General features: G+C 47.9%; 1 protein-coding gene across 6 annotated transcripts in view; it reads right to left on the reverse strand.

Moving 5' to 3' along the window:
* PDE4A (phosphodiesterase 4A) overlaps nucleotides 1–26,417 on the reverse strand; it is a 385,508-nt gene that overhangs the window by 38,786 nt on the left and 320,305 nt on the right. For 4 of the 6 annotated variants that reach the window (XM_028712668.2, XM_028712667.2, XM_077921214.1 and 1 more), the window contains 5 exons: nucleotides 22,068–22,253; nucleotides 21,141–21,177; nucleotides 19,977–20,050; nucleotides 18,789–18,838; nucleotides 16,701–16,813 (listed from right to left, as the gene is read on the reverse strand). In XM_028712668.2, coding sequence (XP_028568501.2) covers nucleotides 16,701–16,813; nucleotides 18,789–18,838; nucleotides 19,977–20,050; nucleotides 21,141–21,177; nucleotides 22,068–22,253 — 460 coding nt within the window. Of the gene's footprint in view, nucleotides 1–10,608; nucleotides 11,395–16,700; nucleotides 16,814–18,788; nucleotides 18,839–19,976; nucleotides 20,051–21,140; nucleotides 21,178–22,067; nucleotides 22,254–25,433; nucleotides 25,593–26,417 lie in introns of those variants that run through there. The other 2 variants (XM_077921215.1, XM_028712670.2) reach the window with 2 other exon arrangements.

Genomic DNA, 26,417 nt, shown 5'->3' on the forward strand with positions numbered 1-26,417 from the left:
GACAGCACAGCCAAGGGTCAGGGCTTGGCTCCACTGCCCCAGCCTAGAGGATAAGTTAAAAATTGAAAGTTCTCAAAAACTGAAGAGCTGGGCACACAGACATGAAATGAAGCTTTTCCAAGGACAAATGCAAAGTGTTCCGTATAGGTACGAAAAACAAAATGCACCATTGTAAGAGAGGAATCTGACTAGGAAGCAACATTTCTGATAAGGTTGTAAGAGTCACATTTGATAACAAAATGAACCTGAGTCAGCTGAGGCCAGTAAACCCTCATCAGAATCAAGTGGTCATGCTTACTGTACATACCAAACTACCAAGAGAGGGAGAAGCGCTCAGCATGGCTTTCTCATCAACATCTTTATTTTGTAGAAGTCTATTCAAAAACACAACCACTCACTCTGGCGCTGCCTGAAGTAATCAAGTCCAGGAAAAAACCTGTACAATTTGATGCTGCTGAAAGTATAAACCAAAGTGGAGTTTTGTGAAATACAAAGTGCCAATGCCCTCCTTATAGGCTCTGTTCATAACAGCACTATTTCCAAGACTAGGGAAGCTCTAATACTGGTATTTTCAATGCTGGTATGATTTTATTTGAAGGTCTCTGCTCTGGGCATGACTCAAGAAAGTTACTGATGAGCCGGAAAGGTAAGTCTTGCAAGAAAGGACTGAAAGAACTAGGTATGAAAGAACTAGAGAAAATCAAATCAAATACAATTAAAATATTAGTAATTGTCTCCCAATGCTAGAAAGGTAGGTTGGGGATTGATTCTGCATTTTCTAGTATGTTAATGAGGTTTACTTCTAAGTGAACAGGTTCAGGATTGTATTATTATGGCATTAAGCAGGCAGTCCATTCAAATCCCACTCCTGCCACATTTAAGCTGTTTGGGGGAGGAAGGAAACGCCTGACTCAAAGGCAACAACCATTAAAAAGTAATTGGTGAGGGTGAAGGGTGGAATACATATGTGGGAGATGTACTGCTATTCCCACCCTCCTTGTTTTTAAAAAGCTTTGGGCACAAAAAAGGGAAGTGCTCAGTCTATACAAAGGGATTTCCAAGGATGCTCAAACTGGCAAGCATCAACAGCCAAGTCTGGGAGAAGCCCTTTTCTGTTTCATCTCTGTGGGGATATTCCTGGAAGTCTTAAAGTCAAGTGGGAAAGCTGATTGCCTCTATGTATTGTGGGGGGACTGATCTAGAGTCTTCTCTTGAGCATTACTTTCCAATGCAATTCTCTTTTACAGGTTGAGTACCACTTAAGACGGCAACATGTGCCTGAGAAGGGCAGTTATGTCATTAGTGACATCACCAGCACTATAAAGTGAAAGATTCCATCAATGGTGTCTCCGGAAAATTTTATACATCACTTGGGAAGACAGGCAAACTAATGCCAGCATACTGGAAGAAGCAAAGATAACCAGTGTTGAAGCAATGATTCTTCAACATCAACTTCATAGGACTGGTCATGTTGTGTGGATGCCTGATTGTCGTCTTCCAAAGCAACTACTCTATTCCAAACTTAAAAATGGAAAGCATAATGCTGGTGGTCAACAAAAGAGGTTTAAAGACTGTCTCAAGGCAATTTTTAAAAAATGTAGTATAAACACCAACAATTGGAAACACTTGACTGCAAGCACTCCAACTGGAGAACAGCCTTTACCAAATGTGTCATGGACTTTAAAGACACTCAAACTCAGGACGCAAGGAAGAAACATGCTAAGAGGAAGGCACGCTTGGCAAATCCACACCGTGATCAACTCCCACCTGGAAACCTATGTCCCCACTGTGGAAGGACGTGTGGATCCAGAATTGGCCTCCACAGTCTCATTGTTAAAATCGTGTTTATGGAAGACAATCTTACTCAGCTACGAGTGATAGCAAAAGAAGAAAATATGCAGTATGTACCCCCTTCCCCTGCTGCTGCCCCAGATGCTTATGCAGCCACATCCTAGAGAACACTCCAAAACACAACAAAATCTGGAAAGATAATCTCAATTTCCCAATATACCACACTTTTCCAATATATTGCGGATCTAGAGCTAGGCAAATTGCGGTTCCTCTGAAACAGAAGCTCTTCCTTAAGAGTCAATATCTAGGTCCCATGTACCAAATAGGCAAAGCTGTGCTTCTGCTGCCCTATAAAACGATCATTTAGAAAGCTTCTTAAGCAAAACACTATGAAATACAGCTTACTCATTGTCTTCTCTGGAGAAAAAAATGCTATGACTTATTAAGAGAGGAAAGGCATATGTAGCCAATTTCTGAAATCACCCAACCTTGGAATGCCAGAAGTGTCCAGGGCAGCCTCCTTCAACCTGGTGCTTTTCCAGATGTTGCTGGACTAGAACTCCCATTACCCCTGACCACTGGGTCATGTTGGCTAGTGGGAGTCCAACACATCTGGAGGGCACCAGATTTGTGTAAGCTGGAGAGCAGAGGTGGGCAGACTATCCTCTTTCTTTTTAACAAGATCCCCCAACTGAAGCCAAGTATTTGCAAAGTGGTTCAGCGGGGCAAACGTAAAGTTCAGAATTAAAGAAGGGTAAAAGGATGCCTCTGAGCACATGCTTGTCCCAGGAATTTGCTTTTGTCTCAGTCTTCTCACACAAAACCCCACTCCAAGTGTTCTTCATTTCAGCAGTCAAAGAGAGAGACTTATAGTTGTTGCTACGGTTGAACAGAAACCTTCACTGATTTACAAGTTACCCAGAGATCAACTCTTGTCCATCCCTGGTGTAGAGCCCAGTATCTCAGAGTAGATCAGAGCAGGCTGAAACACCTGGCACATCTGGTTTGCATGGGTAGCAAGTGACGAAGGTGCATTCCTGGCCCCAGCAATCAGAGAATAGCATCCAGTATTCTTTAGTGTCCAGGCAGCCCAGGACATCGTGCTGTCCAAACAGCTATGCCAACACCATGACTACCAAACGTTGCCCTCTGTCTCTTGGGAATATTTCAGAGGTCAACATCCTGTCTGAGGGCAAGGGGGTTGGATAAGGTGCACGCAACATCCCAGTTCAATGTAAACTACCCACAGTGGGCCATCTTGTAATCAGGGGTGCTGGGTATATGGGGCGCAAGGGGCTCCAGCCCTCCAATATTTGGGGGCAGGGGTCTGTGCCACCCCCAATATTTAGGAGGCCACCAGGTGGGGGCTGGGAAGAGGGAGGGCAATCATTGCCTTCACTCGTCCCAGCTTCCACCTGGCAGCCCAGGAACCCAGGAGCCGGGCAGCAGCTTGGGCGAGCAAGTGTAAAGAACGCCTTCCACACATGTGTCAGGCGGTATAACACGATGTGTCAAGTGGCCGCACCCCCTCAATGTGAAGGAGCAAGTCGGTGCCCTTCCTTGCAATTATTAATTTATTAAATAGCTCTCATGGGAGAGTGTTGTTTGTGAATAGAAGGCAAAGGAACACTAGTCCCCAAACATCGATGGTGTGTAAAGAGAGAAGGGTGCCAACACCAACAAGCCTATATCGCATCCCAAATCTCTGGCTTGGCAGATGAGGGGAAATGCTCTGTGCCAATCCAAGCCTTTGGCATGGTTCCTCTCTACTACCGTTACTATCGCCCACCATCAGAACAGGTGGTGATCTGAGCTCAGTTCCAGCCTATCCTCTATCAAGCTGGCCCTGCAGTAGGAGCAGACAGCCTTAAAGGAAGTGTGCATGCCTGTGCATGCAGGTACACACTCTCTCTTCAAGAGCCCAAACCACAGAGTGGTTGGTTGGCATCCGCCTGTCTCAGGAGACCATGTAAGGGTATGCCTCTGGATGAAGAGATATGGGGCCTGCTGTAGCTACTGTCTCCCATGTTGTTTTTGCTGCATTAGCAGCACTGAAGTGACCTCCCGGGGTGCAAGCCTGGGCAGTGTGTAGGAAGGTCCCAGGCTGCCCAGATGACAAGACTCTCAGCCTTGCTGGTGTGGTCCAAAGGAAAGCAGAGCAATATGTTGAGCACCAGCTTGGCTGCAGGAGTTGCTGGAAGGAGGCACACAAGGCACCATCCAACTGCCTTAGGGACTCCACTCCGGACTGGTGTAGGGTTTACTCCTTGGCCCTTTCTTCTCCCAAAGATGTCCCAGGAGACAGCAAGTATAGGTTTTTCCTCATGGTTTACTTCTGAAGCCTTTCTCACAAATGAGGATGGCCACAAGGCTGTGGAGGTTTAGGATCAGAGTTTTCCTTCTCCTAGAAGACCTACTGAGGCTCCAATACTTTGGCCACCTCATGAGAAGAGAAGACTCCCTGGAAAAGACCCTGATGTTGGGAAAGATGGAGGGCACAAGGAGAAGGGGACGACAGAGGATGAGGTGGTTGGACAGTGTTCTCGAAGCTACAAACATGAGCCTGACCAAACTGCGGGAGGCAGTGGAAGACGGGAGTGCCTGGCATGCTCTGCTCCATGGGGTCACAAAGAGTCGGACACGACTAAACGACTAAACAACAAGAAGACCTGCCTTCCCAGGATGATGTGCCCCACCTGCCCCTCATTTCTTTCTTCGGCATATGCGGAAACCGCCTTCTTGACCATTAGACTCATTATGGGTCTCATCAGCTCAATGCACCGGAGCCTGTCTTCGCATGCAGGGGATAGACAAGTCCCCAACTCACCCAACTCACTGAGGGTTTAACACCCATGGCTATGGTCACCTGGTTTAGCTTGCCAGTCGAAGCCATTTCCTGGGGAAGGGCGCTGTCAGTTTCTAGGAGGAACAGCTGAGAGCTGAATGCAGGGTGGGCACCCAGGGTGGCCAAACTACTCCAGAAGGAGCATGATGTGTCCCCCACCAGAGATACTGCCCCTCCCCTAACACCCCACTGCATAGAGTGGGATGCTAGGAACTGGGAGTCAGGAGCAGTTAAGTTATGGTTACCAGATTTTTTTCAATGAATCCGGGGACACCTTTTTTTTTTTTTTTTTTTTTTTTTTGAAGCTGAGTAGCAACAGGGAGTCAGTAGTGGGGATGGTGAGGCAAAAGACCCTGGGCCCAAGCACACATGCATATGGTATAAAGGTGCAAAGCCATTCTTTCGCACCCTGTGAAACATAAAAAAACTGGGCAATGGCTGCCTCCCCCAATCTGTCAGAACAAAGGGGGAAGGGGGCAGGAGATCGAGGAAGGCTTGAGAGTCATGGGCGGGTGGCCATTGTCCTGTTTTTAAAAAACTCTGCGCATTTATGTTTCACAGGGTGCAAAAGAAGGGCTTTGCACCTTGCCCAGCAGAGAAACCATGCGCCTTGCACCCCTCCTGGGCAATGGCCACCCGCCCGCAACTCCCGAGCCTCCCCCATCACTCAAAACAAAGGGGGAAGGGAGCAGGAGATCTGTACCACCGGACGTCCCCGGTTCCCCTTCGGCAGTGGCGGCAGCAGCAGCAGTCAGCAGCCCGGAGCCAGCCAGAGCCAACTGCGCTACTAGGCTGGCTCCGGGCTGCTGAGGCTGCTGCTGCCACGTTTCCCGGGGACAGATTTGCAAACCTGGGGACATTCCAGGGATGTAATTTGTCCGGGGACAGATTTGCAAATCCGGGGACTGTCCCCAGGAACCGGGGACGTCTGGTAACCCTAAGTTAAGTCAGCTGGGCATCCAAAGTTTAGTTACAGTGGTACCTCTGGCTGCGAATGAGATCCGTTCCGGAGCCCCGTTCGCAACATGAGCAGAACGCAACCCACGTCTGCACATGCACGGATCACAATTTGCCGCTTCTGCGCATGTGTGTGACATCATTTTGAGCATCCGCGCATGCGCGAGCTGCAAAACCCGGAAGTAACCCTTTCCGGTACTTCTGGGTCACCGCGGGACGCAACCTGAAAAGATTTAACCTGAAGCAAACATAACAAGAGGTATGACGGTATTTGAAGGTTCTGTGCTGCCACACTAGAAGACCGCAAGTTTTTAATTTTATAAGAAGCTAGCAACGGCTCAGCAGTTCCCCCTGAAACAATGCTCTTCTTCCCTCCCCCCACATTCTGGTTATCATGCTGCAACTTGAATTGGGCCCTGAGTGACTAAACTGCAAAAACTAAGCAGTGCCCTGGTTAAGTTTTGACAGATAATTAGAAAGACCTGCAGCATCTCCCTTTATGAACACAGCAGTTGTATTTCTCCTCCCCTCATCACCACATATACAACCATCCCCTCCCCTCCCCTCTGAACCCCCCCAATCTGAGGAACGCTGAAAAAAACAAAAAGGAAACACGGCTGCATTCTGCAAAGACTTCCACACCACATGGAGTCCAATGCACATGAAGAAGGCATAAAATAACGGAGACACATAGCATACTGTATGCCTTTCCCACATGACTGTATGCCTTGACCCTCAGACAGGTATATACAGGGAGGTAGGAGCAGGGAGGGAAAACTCCCAGACAGAATAAGAGAGCACACAGCTTATGTTGGGTTCTGCAGTCTGGTGGTGCTCATAGCAAGCTAGGTCAAAATGTACAGTAGAAAAACACAGTCCACTGTTACAGATAGGTAGCCGTGTTGGTCTGCCATAGTCAAAACAAAAAAAATTCCTTCCAGTAGCACCTTAAAGACCAACTAAGTTAGTTCTTGGTATGAGCTTTCGTGTGCATGCACACTTCTTCAGACATTGTGTTAGAGGAAGAGAGGGATCTGGGGTTGGGTGGGGGGAAAACCTTGGTGTACACACTACCTGCAGATCAGCAAGTAGAAGCAGTCTTGAGAGGCCAATTTGATAAAAAGGAGTTGACACACACATAGAAGGGGACTTAGAGGTCAAAAGCAAGCAGGAGTTTTAAGAGGTTATTGATAAGTATGTTGGCACTGACACTTCTCCCCGTCCCCCTATTTCTGGGGTGGGAAGAGATTTTGCTATAAACCAACGAACTAGCGTGGTATATTGGGTTGGCCTCCAACCTCATGGAGGTCAAATCCAGCGGCAACGCTGCAATTTTTCTGTTTTGGTATAAAGGGGCAGGGTTTCCAAAGAAAGGAGAGAAGGAAGGAAGGAAGGAGAAGAAGCAGTGGGAGAATTGAGAGAAAGACAGATATATACCGTTAAAAATTAAAAGCAAGTCCACGTCCCATATTACGACTTCATGGTAAAAGACAGGTTCCAGCTATGGGATGCTGGAGACCAGTGGTGAAGTAGATGAAATGTTGAAAGAGCAGAGGATACTACAGGAGCTCACAACAAGCCGTAGCTGTTGGTGGGTGGGGGTCCTCACTTGACCCCCCCCCACTGCCTGTGCCACTGCTGCTTAGAGGGTGGAAGTAGAGGGGGCGAAGCAAGGTGGCAACGGGGTCAGTGAGGGGCAAATGCATTGGCAAAGCCAACCTGGTGCTCCTGCTGGTGTGTTGCTACCAGAGGTCACCACCCACTCCCACGAGGAAATGGATGTATAGACCCTGTTCTGAAACAGGCAAGTGGCTTTTTGTGATAAAAGGGGGCTCTTTTAAAGATTTCTAGACCTCTTCACTTAAACCTTGAAATTGGAAGCAGAAGGCTTGGGCATGTAACCAGAAGTGTGGCTCTTAACAGAGTGCACCAGACAAGAGCTCAGCATTTCCAGCTCTGCTACAGACTCAGTGGCTAGAGCGTCTGCTTTGCATGTAGAAGATCTCAGGTTCAACCCTCGTCATCTCTGGGTAGGGCTGGGAAAGATTCCCTATTTAAAATGCTGTTGCCCTAAAATGATGGAGCAATGGTCTGGGTTTGAGTGTAAGTTGTGGTTGTGAGCTTGTGAAATGTCCCGAGAACTAGGGAGAGATGGACAGAACTATTTCTTTCAGTTTATTGTCGAACGTTTCAGCTACCACAGAATGGCAGGGGACACCTTCACACTTGCTGTCTTAAAAAAACACTGTTTTCAATTTCTTGAAAGAACTGAGCATTGCTGAAACCAGGCCACAAAACATGCCATGCTCCATTGGATTCTTACTTTGGTGTCAAAATCAGCACCAGATCTAAGGGGAGGTTTTGGTTTTTCTTCTGGAGAGTCTGAACCCCTAATCATTGTGACTCAAGAGGAGCCGGAGTTTTTGTTGGGGGGTGGGATATTCGTCATTAGCAATTCATCTGAAGCAGACAAGAACTGATGCCCAGTTAGGGAGGAAGGGGGACCTGTGGCCAGTAGCAGTGTTAGAAATTAGCCAGGCATATTTTGTGACTGGCATAGGTTCAACTGTGACCACATGCAGATCTCTGGTTGCCAGATTGGCAACTGACAACTCCATCTGACTGCCTCCTCCAGCTTTCTTAAGCAGGTAAGCAAAAGAGCATATTTATTGAATTATATCACACCTTTTTCTTCGAGGAGTATATGGTTCCCCCTCTTCCTCAGTTTATCCCTACAGTGACCCTGTTAGGAAGGCTGTGACTGGTCCATGGTCACCCAGTGAGTTTCATGACTGAGTGGGGATTCGAACCCTGATCTCTCAGTTAATAGTCCGACACTCTAACCACTAGACCACACTGGCTTCCTAGAGTTCTGCTATGGGGCAGCTATATGAATTCAGTAGGTAAATAAATATGGGGAAATAAAGATGTCACTTAGGGAAGAATCAGAAATGTTTTCTTTGAAGCTTGAATTTATTTTATTCTGGATTGTTTTAATTTATTGTAAACCACTTTTGAGATTTTTTTTATTTGAAATATGAAGTGGTATAGAAATGAAATGAATAACAACAACAACAACAACAACAACAACAACAATCCACTCCAAAAAAGGGCACCTAGACATTCTGTTGTGGCGACCGTAATCTAGTTTTAAGGTGCCATTTGGTAATTAGTTTATACACCTGAGTTCCTAACATTGGCCAGTAGTCAGTGACATTGTAGTCCAACAACACCAAGAGGGCTATGGGCTCTTCATCTGTGTATTGGGATCTGCCCACTCTACCAGCATTCCCTACCACACTGGCTTCATAGAACTGTAAAGTTGGAAGGGAACCCTGAGGGTCATCTAGTCCAACTCCCTGCAACGCAGGGGTCCTTTTGTCCAACATGGGGCTAGAACCCACAACCCTAAGATCAAGAGTCTCATGCTCTACCGACCTAGATATCCCAGCAGGCTTGTTTACATCAAAGCTCTGTTTGCTCTCCACTATCTTACCTCCTTTCTGCAGCAGCTGCCATGTAAAGACAGTGTGTCAAGAGCAAGGGGAAATGGGAATTAAAAAGGCCCCAGCGAGGGCCAGTGTTGGCTCCTGGGTTGTCTGGAGGGCTAGCATTCAAACTGTAGCTTAGCCATGGACTTGAGCAAGTCCCCCTTTTAGCTTCAGGGACCCCCTTTTAGCCAACCAATAAGAAGTTGACCTACATCAGGTGACTTGTTACAAGGAGAAACAAGGGGGTGTCTTCTGCCACCACCCATAAAATGGTACACATGTGAAATGCAGTTTTGCAAATACTCCTACCCAAGTCTACACACGTGCACACGCATACAGACTTCTGGCAACGTGCATTTTCATGCAAACCCACCATCCCAGCAAGGGTCATGGTCACATCCCATGAAAGCACACAGTTTCACTGACAACCTTTGGTTCCCCTGAGGCACATGTGCAGGTACTCAAAGCCACATAGCCTCCTTCCTAGACTCAAACACCATTCTTAGGGTGACCTCTACAAAGGCACAATGACATTCAACCCCCAAAGACCAACAGCTTTCGTCACGTAAGTGGCTACCTCTCAGAACCTACGCACAAGTCCCTGTGCAAAGTGCACACTCTCTATTTCCAAGCCACAAATGCAAGAAAAGACACTGTCTGAAATTCACATCCAGTGAAACTGAGTAAGTTAATCAAGCCATGGGAAATGAACAGCTTCCATGCACACCAGCATTCCTTGTGACCTCTACAAGCACACTTGACACGCAGTCCTGAAAATCCACAATTCTGCAGGGCAAGGCAGTGTTTCTAAAAAGCTGCATAACCTGAAATAAACAAAACGGATACAGAGTCCCATAAGCGCCTGCAGTTCCACAGACCTACACACTCACAAGGAGGCACCACCCAAAACCCCATGTTCCAGAGGCAGGGATGTTCTTCAGGTAGCTGACCATGCCCTGCTCCATTGAGCTGGTCCATGCGACACATATAGACACAGGGCAGGAGACACATGATGTCAGGTCTCTCTTCCAAGGCTCACAAAATCAGGGCATCAGAGTCTACCAAGGCTGCACATCTCTCTAGCCACGGGGAGAACGGACAGTGCAGAAGTAGCGACAGCCCTAATGTTGACATTGTAGGCAGGCAGGAAGGACACAGGCCTCCTCCAATATCTCTTGGCAGACACAGTACTCCACGCTCCCGGGACCGGGCTGTTGCAAGCAGCACTCCCAACTAGTCATGCCCATCTCTGACCTTGTCAGGATGCAGACTGCATTAGGACCCTTCCAGCATTTCTCCTGCTACTCTTAGCAACATTATGCAGGCAACAAAGCTTTGGCTACCAGACGTCTCTTGGTCGCCCTCAAACCTGCCTCAGCAAGCCACCCCAGTTGCCCGTGTGGTGGTGGGGTATCAGATATTGTCCATTGCAAAGTTCTCTCCCCCACCCCACCCCCACAAAAACACATACTTCCCCCAATTTCATCCCTCCACACCCACCCACCCCAGGTATATCCAGATTACCTGGTCCCACCAGCCAACCAGCCATGGTTTCGCACAGGTCTCACAGAAAAAATCCACTAAGGGCATCTTCCGTTCTCCGCCAGTGGGCGGCAGAGGCTCTCTGGGTTACCCACCGACGTGGTCTTCCCTCTTTCCAGGTGAGCGGCCGATCTGTGGTGCCCCCTTTCCTTGGTGTTGGTAGGAAAGGAAGGGGTTAATCCCACAGAGCTGTTCCTTCCATGAGCGCGTTGGGGCCTGGCATGGCTCTTGCTGGCCAACCCGCCCCGCACAAGGACCCTCACATCTCTGCTGCTCCTCACTGATGCCCCCACAAGGGGACCGTGGACCGGGTAGATGGGCAAGGCCTGAGAAAACCCCACCGTCTCTGGCTGTACTGCAGATGAGGAGGGAAATACCCACAGTGCAACGCTGCTGCTCCGGCTACAAGCAAAACACACAGCCCCTCTCTTCGGTGCACGGGAGGGAGAGGCAAAAAAAATAAGTCCAGCCACTGGTGAAGAAGAGAGAGAGGCTGAAGACGGCAGCAGGAGGAGTCACTGCAAAGAGGAACGGTCTCTTCCAGGTGGAGCCGGCTGGAGATTCCCAGCCACTTCTGGGTACCACATGGCAGCCACCCAGTTAACAAGGCAGGGGCTGCATTGGTAGGAGGCACGTCCTCATCATCTCCTCCTGGGTGCGAGGGCAGCGGTCACCACGGAGACGGTACCTCCTTGTACGGCTCAGCCTCAGCTGCATCCCCAGCTTGGCGTTTGTGTGCAAGTGTGTGCGCGCTCTTCTCTCACTGCAGCACTGGGTAGATGGGAAATGATGTCAGGTGGCGATGAGAGAGAGAGAGGCGGCGGCTGGGGGGGTGGGAGGGAGTGGAAGTGAAATGAGGGAAGAGGCGGGGAAGGGGGGAGGTGGTTACCGAAGGAGCACCTCAGAAAGAGCTGGCTAAACAAACTGGGCAAACGAGGGACCTGCGAGGGGGAAGGGAGAGGAAGCTCCGGAGCTCTGAGCATCGAAGGAGAAAAGCTTCTGCGGCTCTCGCCTCCCCTCCTTTGCAGCAACAACAGAGAACGCCTGGCGGGCTTGGCGGAAGACTTCACCAAAGGTGACCGGGTAACCCAGCTCTGCTGGTGGAGGAAACGAGGCAGAAAGGAACACACATGGACTCTCGGAGGGCTGCCTGGCTGCAGTTCCCAGGCAGGGGCTGCAAACTGAACAGCAAGATGCTCCAGCTCGCAGTGGGATGGGCAGCAGGACTCTGCCCCCTCCCCGCCCAACGTCAGCAGGGGGCAAGGGGCCAGCCAGCTGCGGCCAGTGACCCACCATTCTGCTTTTTCATCCTGATCCGTAGCCACCTCAGTCTGACATTCATGGCTCGCAGGAATTTTATCTCAAGCTTTGAGAAAGGTGAGGGACTTAAGAAAACTGCCCTGGTGGGGATGGGAGGGGGGTGGAGGGAGGGGAAAGCTAAGAGTACTGGGTCCAGTCGCAGCAACAGCCTGTTTTATCAGCTTCTCCACTCTTTCATGTTTGCATTCGCACAACCGTCTAGATCTATTCTGGTTAAGTGTGTCAAAACCTCCTGACAACCAGGACTTCTAGCCTTCAATCGTCGCTGGCTTGGTTTTGCTTCCTATATATCTAGGCAGCTGTCCTGGCATTTTTGTGTGTTTGGGAGGGAAGAAATTGCCACGGTATCCCAAGTGCATGAAACACTGTCCCTCCCTTGCAAACACACCTGGGAATGTGAAGCTGGTGCAGGACCAGGAGACTGCCTGAAGGGCTATTATGGGATAGAAGAAATACCTGCAGGGGCGAATGAGTTCTTGCTCCCCGCTTGCATGCACATATCCCAAGAGCACCCCCACCCCACCCCCAATACTAGCGGCGGGCATTCTATTTTTTCTGTTCATGCACCTGAGCTATGTTTGAGTGCCTTTGCTTTCAGTGTTAGGCCTGCTGCTACCCACAACTCGAGGGCACCCTGCCCTTGGGGCTCCACATTCCAGACGTGGCAACAAAAAACCCCCACAGAGGCAGGACAAGAGGCCCTTCAGAGGGACGGTCTGCTCTTCCTTCTCGCTGTTGGAGCAGGACAATCTGAGCACAAGGATGGGAAGACCCCAACTCAGCCTACACAGAGCTGCTGCCATGCGCCATGAATACAAAACACGATTGCATACACCCACTGCCATACAGTGGGCAGAAAGTACACTTTAACCAGGAGCAGCAAACCTGCTCCTCTTTCAGAAAAGGCTGGTCAGAACGTTACCCTGTCCTCAACACCCTCTTTGCTAGCTCTCTCCCTTGCTCTTTTCAGGGGAAAACAACCTCTTATACGGTATCCAGAGCTTTAGGTGAGCAGGCTGTGACCCATTTTCAACATAAACCTACCAGCTAGAATAAATGCTGGTTCACTTAAGCACAGGCATGCATCTCTCTGCGGAATGAGGACGCGGAACCTACAGAGGTTTACTTCCTGAAACATGGCCATTCCAAACATTTTTGCTGCCCCAAGCAATTGCACCATGGTCTACACGAGGGGAACCTAGAATTCACTGCAATTTCACAAAAAGAATGCTGGGAAATAATTCTCAGATCAGGGGGGTTGTGAATTGGCACCGCCTGTGCAACACTGTGAGGGATTCTTGGAGCTCACACCTGAAACACTCCTTGCACAAGCCACACTGAAACAAATGGGAGTTGTGATGGGGAACTGTCCAAAGAGTTGTGACCCGTGCCTAGATGGACATAAGGAGGAGCATTGCCTGAGCAAAGTTGACACTTCAAATGTCAGGCTGGGATGATTACTTGCAAGTAATAATACAGTGGTACCTCGGGTTACATACACTTCAGGTTACATACGCTTCAAGTTACAGACTCTGCTAACCCAGAAATAGTACCTCAGGTTAAGAACTTTGCTTCAGGATGAGAACAGAAATCGTGCTCCAGTGGCGCGGTGGCAGCAGGAGGCCCCATTAGCTAAAGTGACACTTCAGGTTAAGAACAGACCTCCGGAACGAATTAAGTACTTAACCTGAGGTACCACTGTAATACTTTGCATTTATAGTGGATTTTTGAAACGTTTGAAGGTTTTGCCACGTATCATCTCTCAGTTGTTCTTGCAACAGTCGTATTAAGTTAGGTTACCATTACAGTGGTACCTCAGGTTAAGTACTTAATTCGTTCCAGAAGTCCGTTCTTAACCTGAAACTGTTCTTAACCTGAGGTACCACTTTAGCTAATGGGGCCTCCCGCTGCCGCACAATTTCTGTTCTCATCCTGAAACAAAGTTCTTAACCTGAGGTACTATTTCTGGGTTAGCGGAGTCTGTAACCTGAAGCGTATGTAACCTGAAGCATATGTAGCCCAAGGTACCACTGTATTATCAACAAACTGGAGACCGAGGCTGAGAAATAGTGGCTCACAGGGCGGTACCCTAACTTGCCATATTAAGCAGTAAGATTGCCAGAGTCCTCTTAATCAGAGAATCCTATAAGACAGGTCCATCCAGCTCCCAAGAGACTGCGATCTGCTCCCAGTGTACAAAAACTGGCAGTGATCTACCAGTTGTCATTGAGGATTGTCCAGAGTTGTTGAGCTTCTTTTGGGGAGAGCAAAGTTGTTGTGCTTTTCTTAAGGGAGAATGACATGCTTCACTCATCTTACACTCCGCTCATCTCACACTCATCTCACACTCAACGTATTCCACATCACAATGAGAAAACAACAAACTCCAGCCACTAGATGTGACGGAGGGACAGAGAGAGGGGGGCGGAAAAATTAATTCAGAAGTTATTCTAAGCCCACAATCAATAAGGATCCCGTGATCTACCAGGATCATCAGGGGATCTACCTGTTGACCAATTGAACATGTCTGCTATAAGATGAGCCCTGCTGGATCAAGCCAAATACCCATATAGTCTAGCCTACAAACAGGACATGAGTGCACTGCCACTCTCTCATTAAGAATACAAGAAGCTGCTAGATCTTGGTTCAGCATCCTCTCTCACAGTAGCTGGCCAGACCGGAAGCCTGCAGGCAGGACTTCCACTCTTCCCACTTGTGATGGCTAGCAACTGGTATTTAGAGTCAGCAGAGGGAGCTCCAGTCTGCAGTTCCGAGACTGGAACTTTTCCTCCCAAGTAGATTCCAGTAGGCACCTTCTGCGTCAATCTATTTAACTTCTAACTTTAAAACAAAACAAAGCAACAACAACAACACCACAAATGCTCCTCCAGCTCCTTCTCTTACGAAAGAAGCAGCATTGCTGGAAAGCTGAAATTCTGTGTCAAGCAGCCAGCTGGAGACCTTCCTCCCTTAGTCTGGCCAGTGGCGACTCTTCAGAAGTCCATGCTGAAGCCTGCTGCACAATAGGGTAAACGGTGGACTCTTGGGCCAAGCCAGACCTGACTCAAGTGATCTGCTACTAGGATCACATAAGGTTTTCATTTTGCTAATTACTGCATGACTGCACACTTCAGTCCCAGGGCAACAGTCTGAAGGCACATGAGATCACCAACTTGAAGAACCTCAGCAGGCCTTGGTCCAGTCATTGCTTGGATGAGGGGCTCCATGAGGGAAGAAGGTATGAATGAATGAGACTGCTCTGAAGATGGGAAAGTGGTGATACAGGAGAGGGGTTTAACGCTAATCCCCAATGCTATAACACCCCCCCCCCCACACACACATTAAGGAGCTAGCAGATCCAGTGGGGTTGGGGAGAGAAACACAGATATATGCTGTTCTTGTGTCCCCCATCTCTCACACCCCACATGCGTTCGGCATCCGGTTCGGTCCTTTTCACAATTAATTCCCGATTGCAAGCACAAACTTCTTAAGACAGGAAGTGGCAAAGAGAAAGGGAGTGGGGCCTTGGGGAGAACAGACCTTTGGGAATATATAAAAGGCGCATGACATAGTTAGCTAAACAGGTGGGTTTGGTCAATGCTTGGATGAGAGACTCCCTGGGAATTCTGTGTACATAATCCGGAGTTTCACAAAAGACAATACAAGATATAGATAAAAGGGAGAGTACACCAACTGCAGCGGCGATTCTCAGGCTGATTATCTCGAAACATAAAGCAAACACACAACTAAACACACACACACCAGACTATGAGCTCACTCATCTGGATTCATCCATTTGTATCTAGAAACGACCACCTTTCTCCTGTAGGACGTATCCTGCAAAGCAGCACCTGTCCATTTCTCAGCCAAGCAGCTCTCCACTTTGCATTTCCCTGCCCTGCAAGTCCCCTTAGCTCTCCCCCAAGTGAGAATCTCCCGGCCACGAGACACTTCGCAACCCACTTTCATGTAGCGCTTCGCAACAGTCTTTAAAACCACATCTGCCCTACTCAGCGAAGACTCAAACAGCAGGAGCAGCATAATAGTTCTTGTGGCCCAGAAAACAAAGAACTAAGCCATGCACAAACCAGAGGCAGAAACCTTTTTGCTTGTCAACGGTTGCTAATGTATGATTCCATCTCTCTCCATCCATAGCTATAGCCTTATCATTAATACACTGCCCTGTACAGTACAGATATGACCATCTTAATAAATAAGACTGAAATTTATTGCATTGCAATTTAAGGACCAAGACAGGTAGGGGTGTTTGTGTTTGGGTGTTTGCTACGTATGTCTGATTTGGCCTACAGAATACAATAATTCCAGTGGATATATTTTTTTAAAAAAATATCTCTTAGTCCTCAGAGAAATTTCTGGAGGGGGCTTTGCTGGGACAGACCTGCTCTTAATCTGCCCCCAGGCAGTATGAATTGTGCTCAACTAGATCAACTGCGGCTGCCAATTTGACCCAAGAGTTTTGCCCTTTTTGTTCCCAAATGCAATCCCATAAAGATGCAGGGCTGAGAGCATGCAGATCCTGGCCCCCAGGGCAGCCAGGCCCCTAAAGCGTTGCAGCAACCAAAAGCAACAGGGGAAAAAGGCATCACTTGCGCCACTATTGTGCAAGTGGGCATGGCTGACCAATGGAAACAGAGAACAATGGCACTCCGCGCTGCAGCAAAGGGAGGTGCTGGCACCATTCTGGAAACCAGGGTGGCAGCCATAGAACAGGCCAAGCAAGCTCTGAGCCCTACCTTGTTGGATGCCATCTCACTAACAGAGCGGTACGTCTGAATGGTCTCCAGCTGGTCAAGGCACCAGTCTAGCTCTTCCAAGGTCTCTTTGGCCATCTGCTGGTATGTTTCTTCTGCAAGAGAGTCGGGTAAGAAAACAGCCAGTCAGGTTTAAGTGATGGAGAAGCATGAAGTTCACCCTTGGCCAGTTCTGTTCCTCTTGCCTCACCTGCAGACAGCTTAGGAAACACGTTGCCAAGGGATATGGAGGGCAGGCATAGGATATTGGGAGGCCAAGCAGCACAGTCCCAGAGAGGTTTTCTTCTTTCTTATTATATTCTTTTAAATAACTGAAGGCCCCAAAGGTCTCAAAACCTATGACCTGCCAATCATCTATCGGAGCTCACCAGGGGCCTGATAGATTTTCTGTTTTCACTGCCTGCCTGGGACTGCAGAAAATGGGGCTGGGGTGGGGTTGCAAAGCACGAAGCAGGCGGCAGCAGTGGGTCACAACTGGAACAGGCCTGGTTTAAAGAAAAGGTGACCTGTGGAACTCAAGTTGTGTGGCACTGCAGCCAAGTCTGGTTGTGATGGGAGAAAGATGCGACAAAGGAACCATTTCAAGAAAACACACTTCCCATTCCACCCACTTTACCATGCTCCCAAAGAGATGTGAAGCTTAGCGGAAGTATAAGTATGCACAAGACCACCTAACTGATGTTATGAATGAGCTAATTTACCTAGGAACCAGGGCTGAAGGAAAGGGGGAGCAGGTAGATGAGCCATATACATACAAGGCAGGAACGTAAAGCTGGGCATATGGTTTTGGACATCTAGAAGGGAATCACACGATGCTGTGAAGTTCAAGAGGCTGACTGCAGTTCCTTCTGCTACCAGGTAGCAGAAGTGGAAGCTCCAGAAACTTGAGGGAAACACCCCAAATGCACAGTTAATTATAAATGAAACCCTGGATGGTGTTAAAAACCCATCTGATGTTGGCCAAATGGTGGCACGCAGATTGCAAGATGAATTTCTGGCCAAAAGCACAGAGAACCAGTCAATTATCTTGATAACATTGATGGGGCAGGGGCTGAAGCTGAGAGCAGGACTCACCTAAAACCATCAACCAGCGAGTTCATGGCCAAGTTAATGCAGTCTTGGCCATTAGATGCTACGCTCGTTCTTTTGCAGTCAGCCTTTCTTGCCATTCCAAGCTCTAAGTATCCTGCTGTTTAGCCCACACCACAGCTGGAGGAATTAGGGGGATAAGTGCCAGGGTAATGGGTTATTGTAGCTTTAGATAACATGGCTTTGCCAAGAATATGCTCTTTGATTTAGCAATGTAGGAGTGCTGGGGTCCTCTTACAGTTCAGAACCCAAGCAGCAATGCCAGGTGTTGCAACTTTTTATAGAGGAAGACAAGTCAGGCTGATCATTCCCTTTGGGGCCAAGGAGGAAGCTGATGCTCAAGAGGTCAGGGGTGACTGATGGATTTGAAGCCTCAGGAACAAGCACCCGAGGGTGGCAGCTTTTGCAGCCATGTGGCACGGGGGTGCTTTTCCTTTTCCTTTCAAGGGTTGCATTGCACTCAGGGAGATTCTGGCCAACCCAAGATATTCTGGCACTTGTGGCAAAAATTCCAAAGGGTTTCCTCCTTCCCAACTAATTAACACAGGACACAGGTACTTTGGGAGCTCTCCTGAACAAGCGCCACTGAATTAAGAGGAGCTGTGCTCTTGTGAACGTCAAAGACATGCAGAGAAGATTCCTGGTGGGAAATGCTCCATGGCTCCCATCTGCACAGAGATAGATGCATGAGTTGGCCACCTCATTGTGCCTCATAGTAAAGGCCACATCTGCACAGAGTGGCTCCAATTACCTGTTTCCCCCCGGAGACAAAGCCCCCTATACTAAATGTGGACCTTTGAGGGGTGATTTATATGATACATCGTGCACGCTGCAGATCCTGGAGAGGGAGCAGGAATCCACTGAACTTTTCATGGATCCCAAAACTTGATGCCAGGCCAATGAGGCTGACTGTGTATGTTCCCTTGTTTGCTCCTTCAGAACCAGAACCCTCTTGGTACTAAACACTAGGCATCCCATTACCTGAGAGCGTGGCTCTGCAAACAGTTGGCTGGCTGCCCATGGGAGACCTCCTAAGGGGGACAGAAGAGAGAAAAGATAGATGATCAGGCTCAGGCACCACCCTTTCTGGCACGTGTCCCTCCACCACACACCCCTGGCCACTTGAGATGTCACCTCTGCAAGTTTGTAGGCAGCAAATGAACTTGGGAGATACTGTAGGATCCAAAATCCTTTTCATCCTACTGAGATGGAAATGTGAGTGGTTTTAAGTGGGGATGTGAAGCAACCTGATCTCAGTTGATCTCTGAGGGACAAGGCCTCCTACCTCTTTAGTTTAACTGCATGCCTTCTAGGAGGAAGATACAGCTTAGCCTGCTGTACCAGGAGAATAACTGAAGAATCAATTGCCATAAAACTGACTACAAATACATTGGTAACGTAGGTGTTCCCTTAGCAGCTGAGCAGATGGTATGTGCTTAGTGATAGTGGTTTGCATGCATTGTGCACGTCTGAATGAGGCTGGCTTTCATTCTTGCTTTACACTCTATGACTCTGGACTTTGCCTCCAGCATTAATTAAACCCCTACAGTTCTGGGAGGAAGGGAGGAGAGGCAGGCAAGGGAAAGGAAATACAAACAGAGACTTATGTGGAATTACAGCATCTGCTCAGGCTCCAGCTCTTAAGGAATACAAGGGCATCAACTACAAGAGCTGGACTGGGGCACCAAGAAGGTATACCCCACCACAAAATAAAAGTTGAGTTCCTGGGGGTACAGGCAATTCAGAGTTTAAAAACTCCAGGAATAGCCAGAAGCTGATTTAACACCAAACCAGACCTGGTGCGAAGCAGTTCTCACCTCCTCCCAAACTTTTCTGTCCTGGTTCTTCCAGGGGAACACAGCCTCTGAACCTGGAGATTTCATTTAAAATATTTTAACCTGCCCTTTATCAATGCATAATCTCAGTGCAGGGTACAGTCAGCTGTAATGTTCGTACGCAACACAGTGTTTCCCTCTTTTTCTGTAGTCCCTCCACAAGGGGACTGAGCAAACCAGGCACAGTCTTTGGAAGTAGGTTGGTGGTGGAAGAGAAAAGATCCAGCTGAGCACAGGAAGTGCCATCTGGCCTGATGCACCAAACGAGAACTAAAATTGCAAACGAGTCACATTTAGGTGTTTCTTGAACACCCCAGAACTGGCACACACTTACTTGTTGGATGTTGGCGTAGGAACATTTGCCAGGATGGAGAAATTATTACGTACGCTCCTCAAACTTGCCAGGACCTATAGGAAGCCAATGGGCAGAGAGCGTTAGGGCTATGAAGCCGCTCTTTGCAGCCAACAGAAGACCCCAGAACAGCGAGGGGGTGGGATGAAGAACAAAACTGAGGCTGACTCTCACCAGGAAGTACCAGAGGCTAAAAATGTGGGCTGGTAGGGAAGTGCTTTCTGTACCCAAACAGAAAGGTGCATGTCTCCTCGTACCAAAAGTGTGGCAAAAGGATTTTTTCAAATTATGAAGAACTCTTTTAAACTATTTGGACCACAGATAAGCGAATATGACAAAGAGCAAAGAAAACTTGCTCTTGCTGCTTTGTTTCCTATTCATCATCTCCATAGGTGGACCAAAGAGAGATACAAAATCAAGAGAGTAGCATCCGCTACCCCAGGCCCAGTGTCTGGTTTGATTTGGTCTCTGTTGAAGAGGTGAGGGCTTAAACATCTGCATGCAGCAGGTGGGGCACAAAATATTAGGCTGCGTATTTGCAACTCAGTATTTTGGCATGTTTAAAAGCTTTCAGAAGTAGGTAAAATAAAATTTACATACCGCCCCACTTACACCACAAAGTGTGGGAAAGAAAATATGTGCTAATCTCAGTGCCTTTTTTTCTGGGGGTACTCAACGGTATGCAGTATCAGCATCCTTTCCCCACCAAATGTTTAAAGTGTGACACTTACTGTAAAAACTTCATGGTGAGTACCAGCACCTTTTTTTCTTAAAAAAGAAGCACTCCTAATCATTGTAACAATAAAGTATTGGATGTTCTTACACTTTAAGGAAAATAACAAAGCTCCATGAAATACAAAGTACGAATCAGCATGCAAGAATCTGAATTCACTGAATTCAGCTGAATGTTAAACAAACAAGAAAAAAAGGGGGGCGAAAAAGATATTGTTGAGCATCACCCCTCCCTGCTTTATTTTTGTTTTGTTTTTGCTTAACCTTCAGCCTGAAAAAATAAAGCTTCTAAGCTTAAGCTACTTTTTGATTTGGGGACCCTAAAGAAGGTATTGTGGCAGGAATTTTTCAGAGCACACAACTGGGACAACCCAACTTTTCTCACCTAAGCACGCACAGGGACCTGGGACATACCTGGGCAAATGGTGTCACTATCAGGTCTTCAGTATGTCTGTGAAGGATAAAAAACAACACGAGTACAGATGACTTGTGGGGAAGGGATGACAGAGAACAGCAAAACTCAAACCCCACACTCCAAAACTCTCCCTGGCAGAAGGCTTAGATAATGTATAGCAAACGAAATTTCAAGCCTGAGGGATCTTTTTGCTGAGTAGAGGAAGCTGTGTACTTTTAATAAGGATGGAGCAAAAGGCTTATTAATGAGATTCCAGTCTATATTCTGGACATTACCAACAGCCCATCACCATTTTAGAAAACTAGGTAGTTTAAAACTTGGCTGCTCTTGTTTCTTTTATCCTACCTCTCACAAATCCTGCACAGGCATGCAGATAGGATTTGGTTGCAAATTTGGTTCAGATCAGCAGTTAAGGCATTACCCTGGAGGTGAAGGACAGGAGGACACTGTCCTGCAACAGGCAAATCTTCCATCTGACAAAGGGCCCTTTACTGTTCAACATGTCTGGGAGCTTTCAGCCCTTCTGCTGCAAAGGTACCCGCTTGCGCTCAGGCCTGTGACAACTTGGAACCTACAGGGTCAGGCTACTGGGCTACCTAGATCAGCAAGACAAGGGACACCCACAGGCCTGCCTGGTGACCCTGCTGCTAACTGTGCTGCTGCCACACAGGGTTATGAGCAGGAAGATAAGAAGCTGCCTTCGATCTATCTGTTCAGTACAGTCTACACTGACTGGCAGTGGCTCTCCAAGGTTTCTGATTAGGTAAACCCTACCTGAAGATGCCAAGAGACCGAGCCTGGGTCTGTCTGCATGCAAAGCACGGGCTCTGTCACTAAGCCACAGTCCCTCTTCAGTTTGTCTCTTTAGGGTGAGGATATGCTTGCTCTTGGGCGCGCAGCCCTTCCAAGAACGGAGGAGAACTCACGCTTCACTGGCGATGGATGAGTTGCGTGACATGGTCTTTGGAGACATGTCATAGTCGCTGTCCGAGCGGTACAGGAAGGACTCGCGCCTCTGGCTCTGCGGAAAGCTGGGGTGAAGCACCAGACCTGGGCTGGCCTGGGGATCCAGCGGGCTGCGCCCAGGTGACGGGCCATTCTCCACCTCGAAACTGCAGGAGGAGAAAAGGAAATATGTCAAGGAAGAACAGAAAATGGCCTGCTTGATACGCAACTATGCAAAAGACACACAACCTCCCACAGCTGCCAAAGGGCGATCTCTGCTACTGTAAGGTGGAAAGAATTTCCAGACTTGTATATAATTTTTAATTAAATTTTCTGTTTCACAATTTAAAATACTCATTTTTACATCCTTAAAATACCAATGACTTCCCTTCTTCTATTTTCATGGTTCATTTTACATATCACAAATCCCTGCATATTTTACAGAAACTATACCATTCATTATTCTATTATTACATCCATCATAACTTATTTACACTGTTGAATTTATCTTAATGCTGCCAGCGTTTTCAGCCGTACACATATATTCAATAAATGTTTTCCAATCTTCTCTAAATGTATGTTCTTCTTGTTCTCTTATTCTATATGCTAAGTCTGCAAGCTGTGCATCTTCTGTCAACTTAAGTTGCTACTCTTCTTTGGTTGGGACCTTGCTCCTTTTCCATTTTTGGGCTATGGAATTTCCAGACTTGGCTGCGCCCAGCTGCTCTGCTCAGTCTTCCTTCTGTCCATAGAGCAAGCTCAGCCTGAGCCTTTTTGGCAGTGGTGTCTGTTTTAAAGAAGTGCCTCCCCACTTTCTGAAACAAAATGTGAACCAAAACACAGCTACCCTTTGAAAGTCGCACTTATCCAAATTTTGCAATGCAACTCCAACAAAAGTGCATGCAAAAATCAGGAGAAGTTCATACAAAAATGCTAAAGAATTTTTATGAGGGTTTTTTAAAAAAATAAATAGCAAATTTCTGCAGAAATGTGGAGAATTGAATTTAAGATTCGAAAAATGAGACTGACAAGTCCTTCCATTTGTAGCTGCAAGACTATGAAACACTCAGGATGGACTGATGCATAGCATCTGACTGTTAACACTTTTAAGACTGGTTTCATTTGGACATGGCTGTTTTGCCATTTATATGGCAAATGTACAAATTGTTTTATATCTATAAATGTGGTTTTTTTCTCTTGTAAGCCACCTTGGTTAAATTCCACTGGAAGAGCAGTCCATGCCCAAATGCTATATGTAAGCAAGTCAGATACAAGCTTGATAGCCTTCTAGAGCACTGTGAAAGCCAAACGTGCAGTGAGTTCGCTACAAAGCTGAAAACAATTGCATTCCTCATTTCCCTCTTTGGGCCACTTTGTTCATCTAATGGAGTGACAGGGGTGTAGCCCGGATTTTTTTTGGGGGGGGGGACAGGACTTTTTTTGGGGAGGGGGGAAGAACCTAACTATCTGTGATGCGATTTGTCAGTTAGTTAAGTATTTTTATTTATTTACTTGATGGGGGGAATCCCCCCCCCCGCTACACCCATGTGGAATGAGTAAGCAGTTGACTGTCACAGACTGTGCCACAATGTCAGCCTAGTTTTAGATCCTTAGAATCTTTACTTACTTACTTAAAAGGTAAAGGTAAAGGTACCCCTGCCCGTACGGGCCAGTCTTGACAGACTCTGGGGTTGTGCGCCCATCTCACTTAAGAGGCCAGGGGCCAGCGCTGTCCGGAGACACTTCCGGGTCACGTGGCCAGCGTGACAAGCTGCATCTGGCGAGCCAGCGCAGCACACGAAAACGCCCTTTACCTTCCCGCCAGTAAGCGGTCCCTATTTATCTACTTGCACCCGGGGGTGCTTTCGAACTGCTAGGTTGGCAGGCGCTGGGACCGAGCAACGGGAGCGCACCCCGCCGCGGGGATTCGAACCGCGACCTTTCGATCGGCAAGCCCTAGGCGCTGAGGCTTTTACCCACAGCGCCACCCGCCTTCCCACTTACTTACTTACTTTTTAATAAAAAATAAAAAGCAAGCTGCTGGCCCTCAGTGGAAATATACTTTTCAAAGCAAGCAGGCCATTGCTTCCAAGTCACATATACAATTGCTTCCATTTCCCATATGGCCACCACCTTCCCAAGTCACCTCTATTTGCACTGCCCTACCCTGCCTCTCTCACTATCACATAAAGCTTAGTTTTGCCCCAAACCTTACTCTGCGAAACCTCAAAAACCGGGTTTGGAACAGAAGCTGAGCATGCCTCTACAAGAGCAAGACCTGCACCAGTTTTATTGACTCGCTTTCCTCACTTTGAGGCTACTGAATTTTAGACTTCTCAGTACAGGACTCTGAGTTCCTTGATGAAAAACTGGGCCTTTCAGCAAACACACAGCATAAACAAGTACAGCTTTGACGGATTGTCTCTCTTCCTTCCTCATTTCTTAATCACTAATTGTATCTCCCCCTAGTGGTCAGTACACCACTGTTTTCTACATGTACTTCAGCTACTAAATCTACTACAATTCAGCTTAGACCAGGGTTTCCCAAACTTGGGTCTCCAGCTGATTTTGGACTACAACTCCCATCATCCCCAGCTAGCAGGACCAGTGGCAAAGGATGGTGGGAACTGTAGTCCAAAAACAGCTAGGGACCCAAGTTTGGGAAACTCTGGTTTGGACTGTCTCCCCTTAAGTGACTGGAGGTGTTTGCATTAGCAAATAACTGTGCAGAGGTTAAACAGTACCCTCATCCGGCCCAGTGCGAGAAATCCGTGTGACTTGAAAGCTGTTATGGAATGACCATGCCCAGGCTACAATGCAAAAATGCCACCTGCAGCCACAGCAGGAACCTTTGGCCCTCCAGATGTTGCTGAGCCACAACTCCCATCATTCCTGATCACTGGCCATGCTTGCTGGGGCTGATGGGAGTTGCAGTCCAGCAACATCTGGAGAGCCAAACAAGTTTGCTAATGTCTCTTGATCCCAACCTGTAGCCCTCTCAAAAACTAAGAACTTCCTCTCATCAATTCTGACCCACCAATTCCTTGATATCCAAGCTTTCCAAGGTCCTTCAATCACTGTTGCTCCTTCTGGCATACCATTACACGGGTCTATTGCCCTCCCTGCCCTCCCAGTCCGAGTTGGTCAACCCACCAACAGACACGAGATACTGGCCTGGTTCACATGTCACACGAAACCAAACCATGGCTTAGCTCAGTGCAGCAGCAGAATGGCCAGAGAGGAAGGCACAAAACAACCATAACACACATACCGAACAAGTGCAAAATCATTGCCCAGTGGAGTTCCCCCTGCCAACCGTGGCACAGATAACTCACAGCCCAACTAACCTTCGGATGGATACATGGAGGCTGGGCAGAGCCATGATGTGGTGGTTACGCAGTTTATGGTGCATGCCATGTGGACGCAGGTTGCCCTCCCTGTTGCTGGGGAGGAGGAGGTCTGGGTTTCCTGCTGTCCCGACCCAGATACCTGCAGGAGTCAAGCAGCCTCTTTCCCTCGTCCCGCCCAGAGTCGTTTCAGAGGATGTTGGTGCAATCAAGTTGAGAAACGCAGCCCAGAGTAGTAAGGGGCTGACTCACCACTCTGCAACCAAGACGGGGGCATGAGGAGGCAGGGCTGACAGGGTCTCCCCCAGCACAACCAAAGAGAAGCTAGAAGTTCAAGAGGGTACAGAGCAGGTCCATCAGACCCAGAAGGGAAGGGGTTGGAGTTCCTCTTTATTGTGCTTCCAGCCTGTTTTGGTTTTGGTTAAAGATGAGAGAACAGCTCTTCCGGTACGTACACACACATACACACACAGCGAGAGAGAGAGGTCTCTGCAACTGGATATCCATTACCGAGGCAAAGGAAATGTGAACTCCCCCTGAAATTCACTGCTTGCTTGACCGCAGTGCCTTATTTCAATACATGCAAAGTCAGAAGGGTCCTAGGAAATGGAAGAAAACAAAGAAAGCCGAAAAATCAAGAGCCCAGTCAGGCTGCAGCGGGTGGGGGAGGGTGTTTCGGATCCATCAAGTGGTAAGCTTACTTTCAAATACAGTAGTTCCTCCTTCTGCTATGGACAGTGTACAAGACAAATTTGATAGGTGCATGTCAGTAACAGAAGAACTCAAATCCAAAGGAAAGGGAGAATGAACAGCAGCAACATGACCAATCCTTGCGGGGTTTACCGTTGCATTATTCTTACACGGTGAATCTATTCAGCTTAATCTCAGCTTTGCGTATCTTTCATGCAGATCTTTATGAGGATAAAAACAAGAAAAAGCACATTCTGTGCTGTGGTCACTGAAGGAAGGTAAGAAGACAAGGAT

This window comes from Podarcis muralis, chromosome 17 (genome assembly GCF_964188315.1).
Source record: "Podarcis muralis chromosome 17, rPodMur119.hap1.1, whole genome shotgun sequence".
Classification (NCBI taxonomy): domain Eukaryota; kingdom Metazoa; phylum Chordata; class Lepidosauria; order Squamata; family Lacertidae; genus Podarcis; species Podarcis muralis.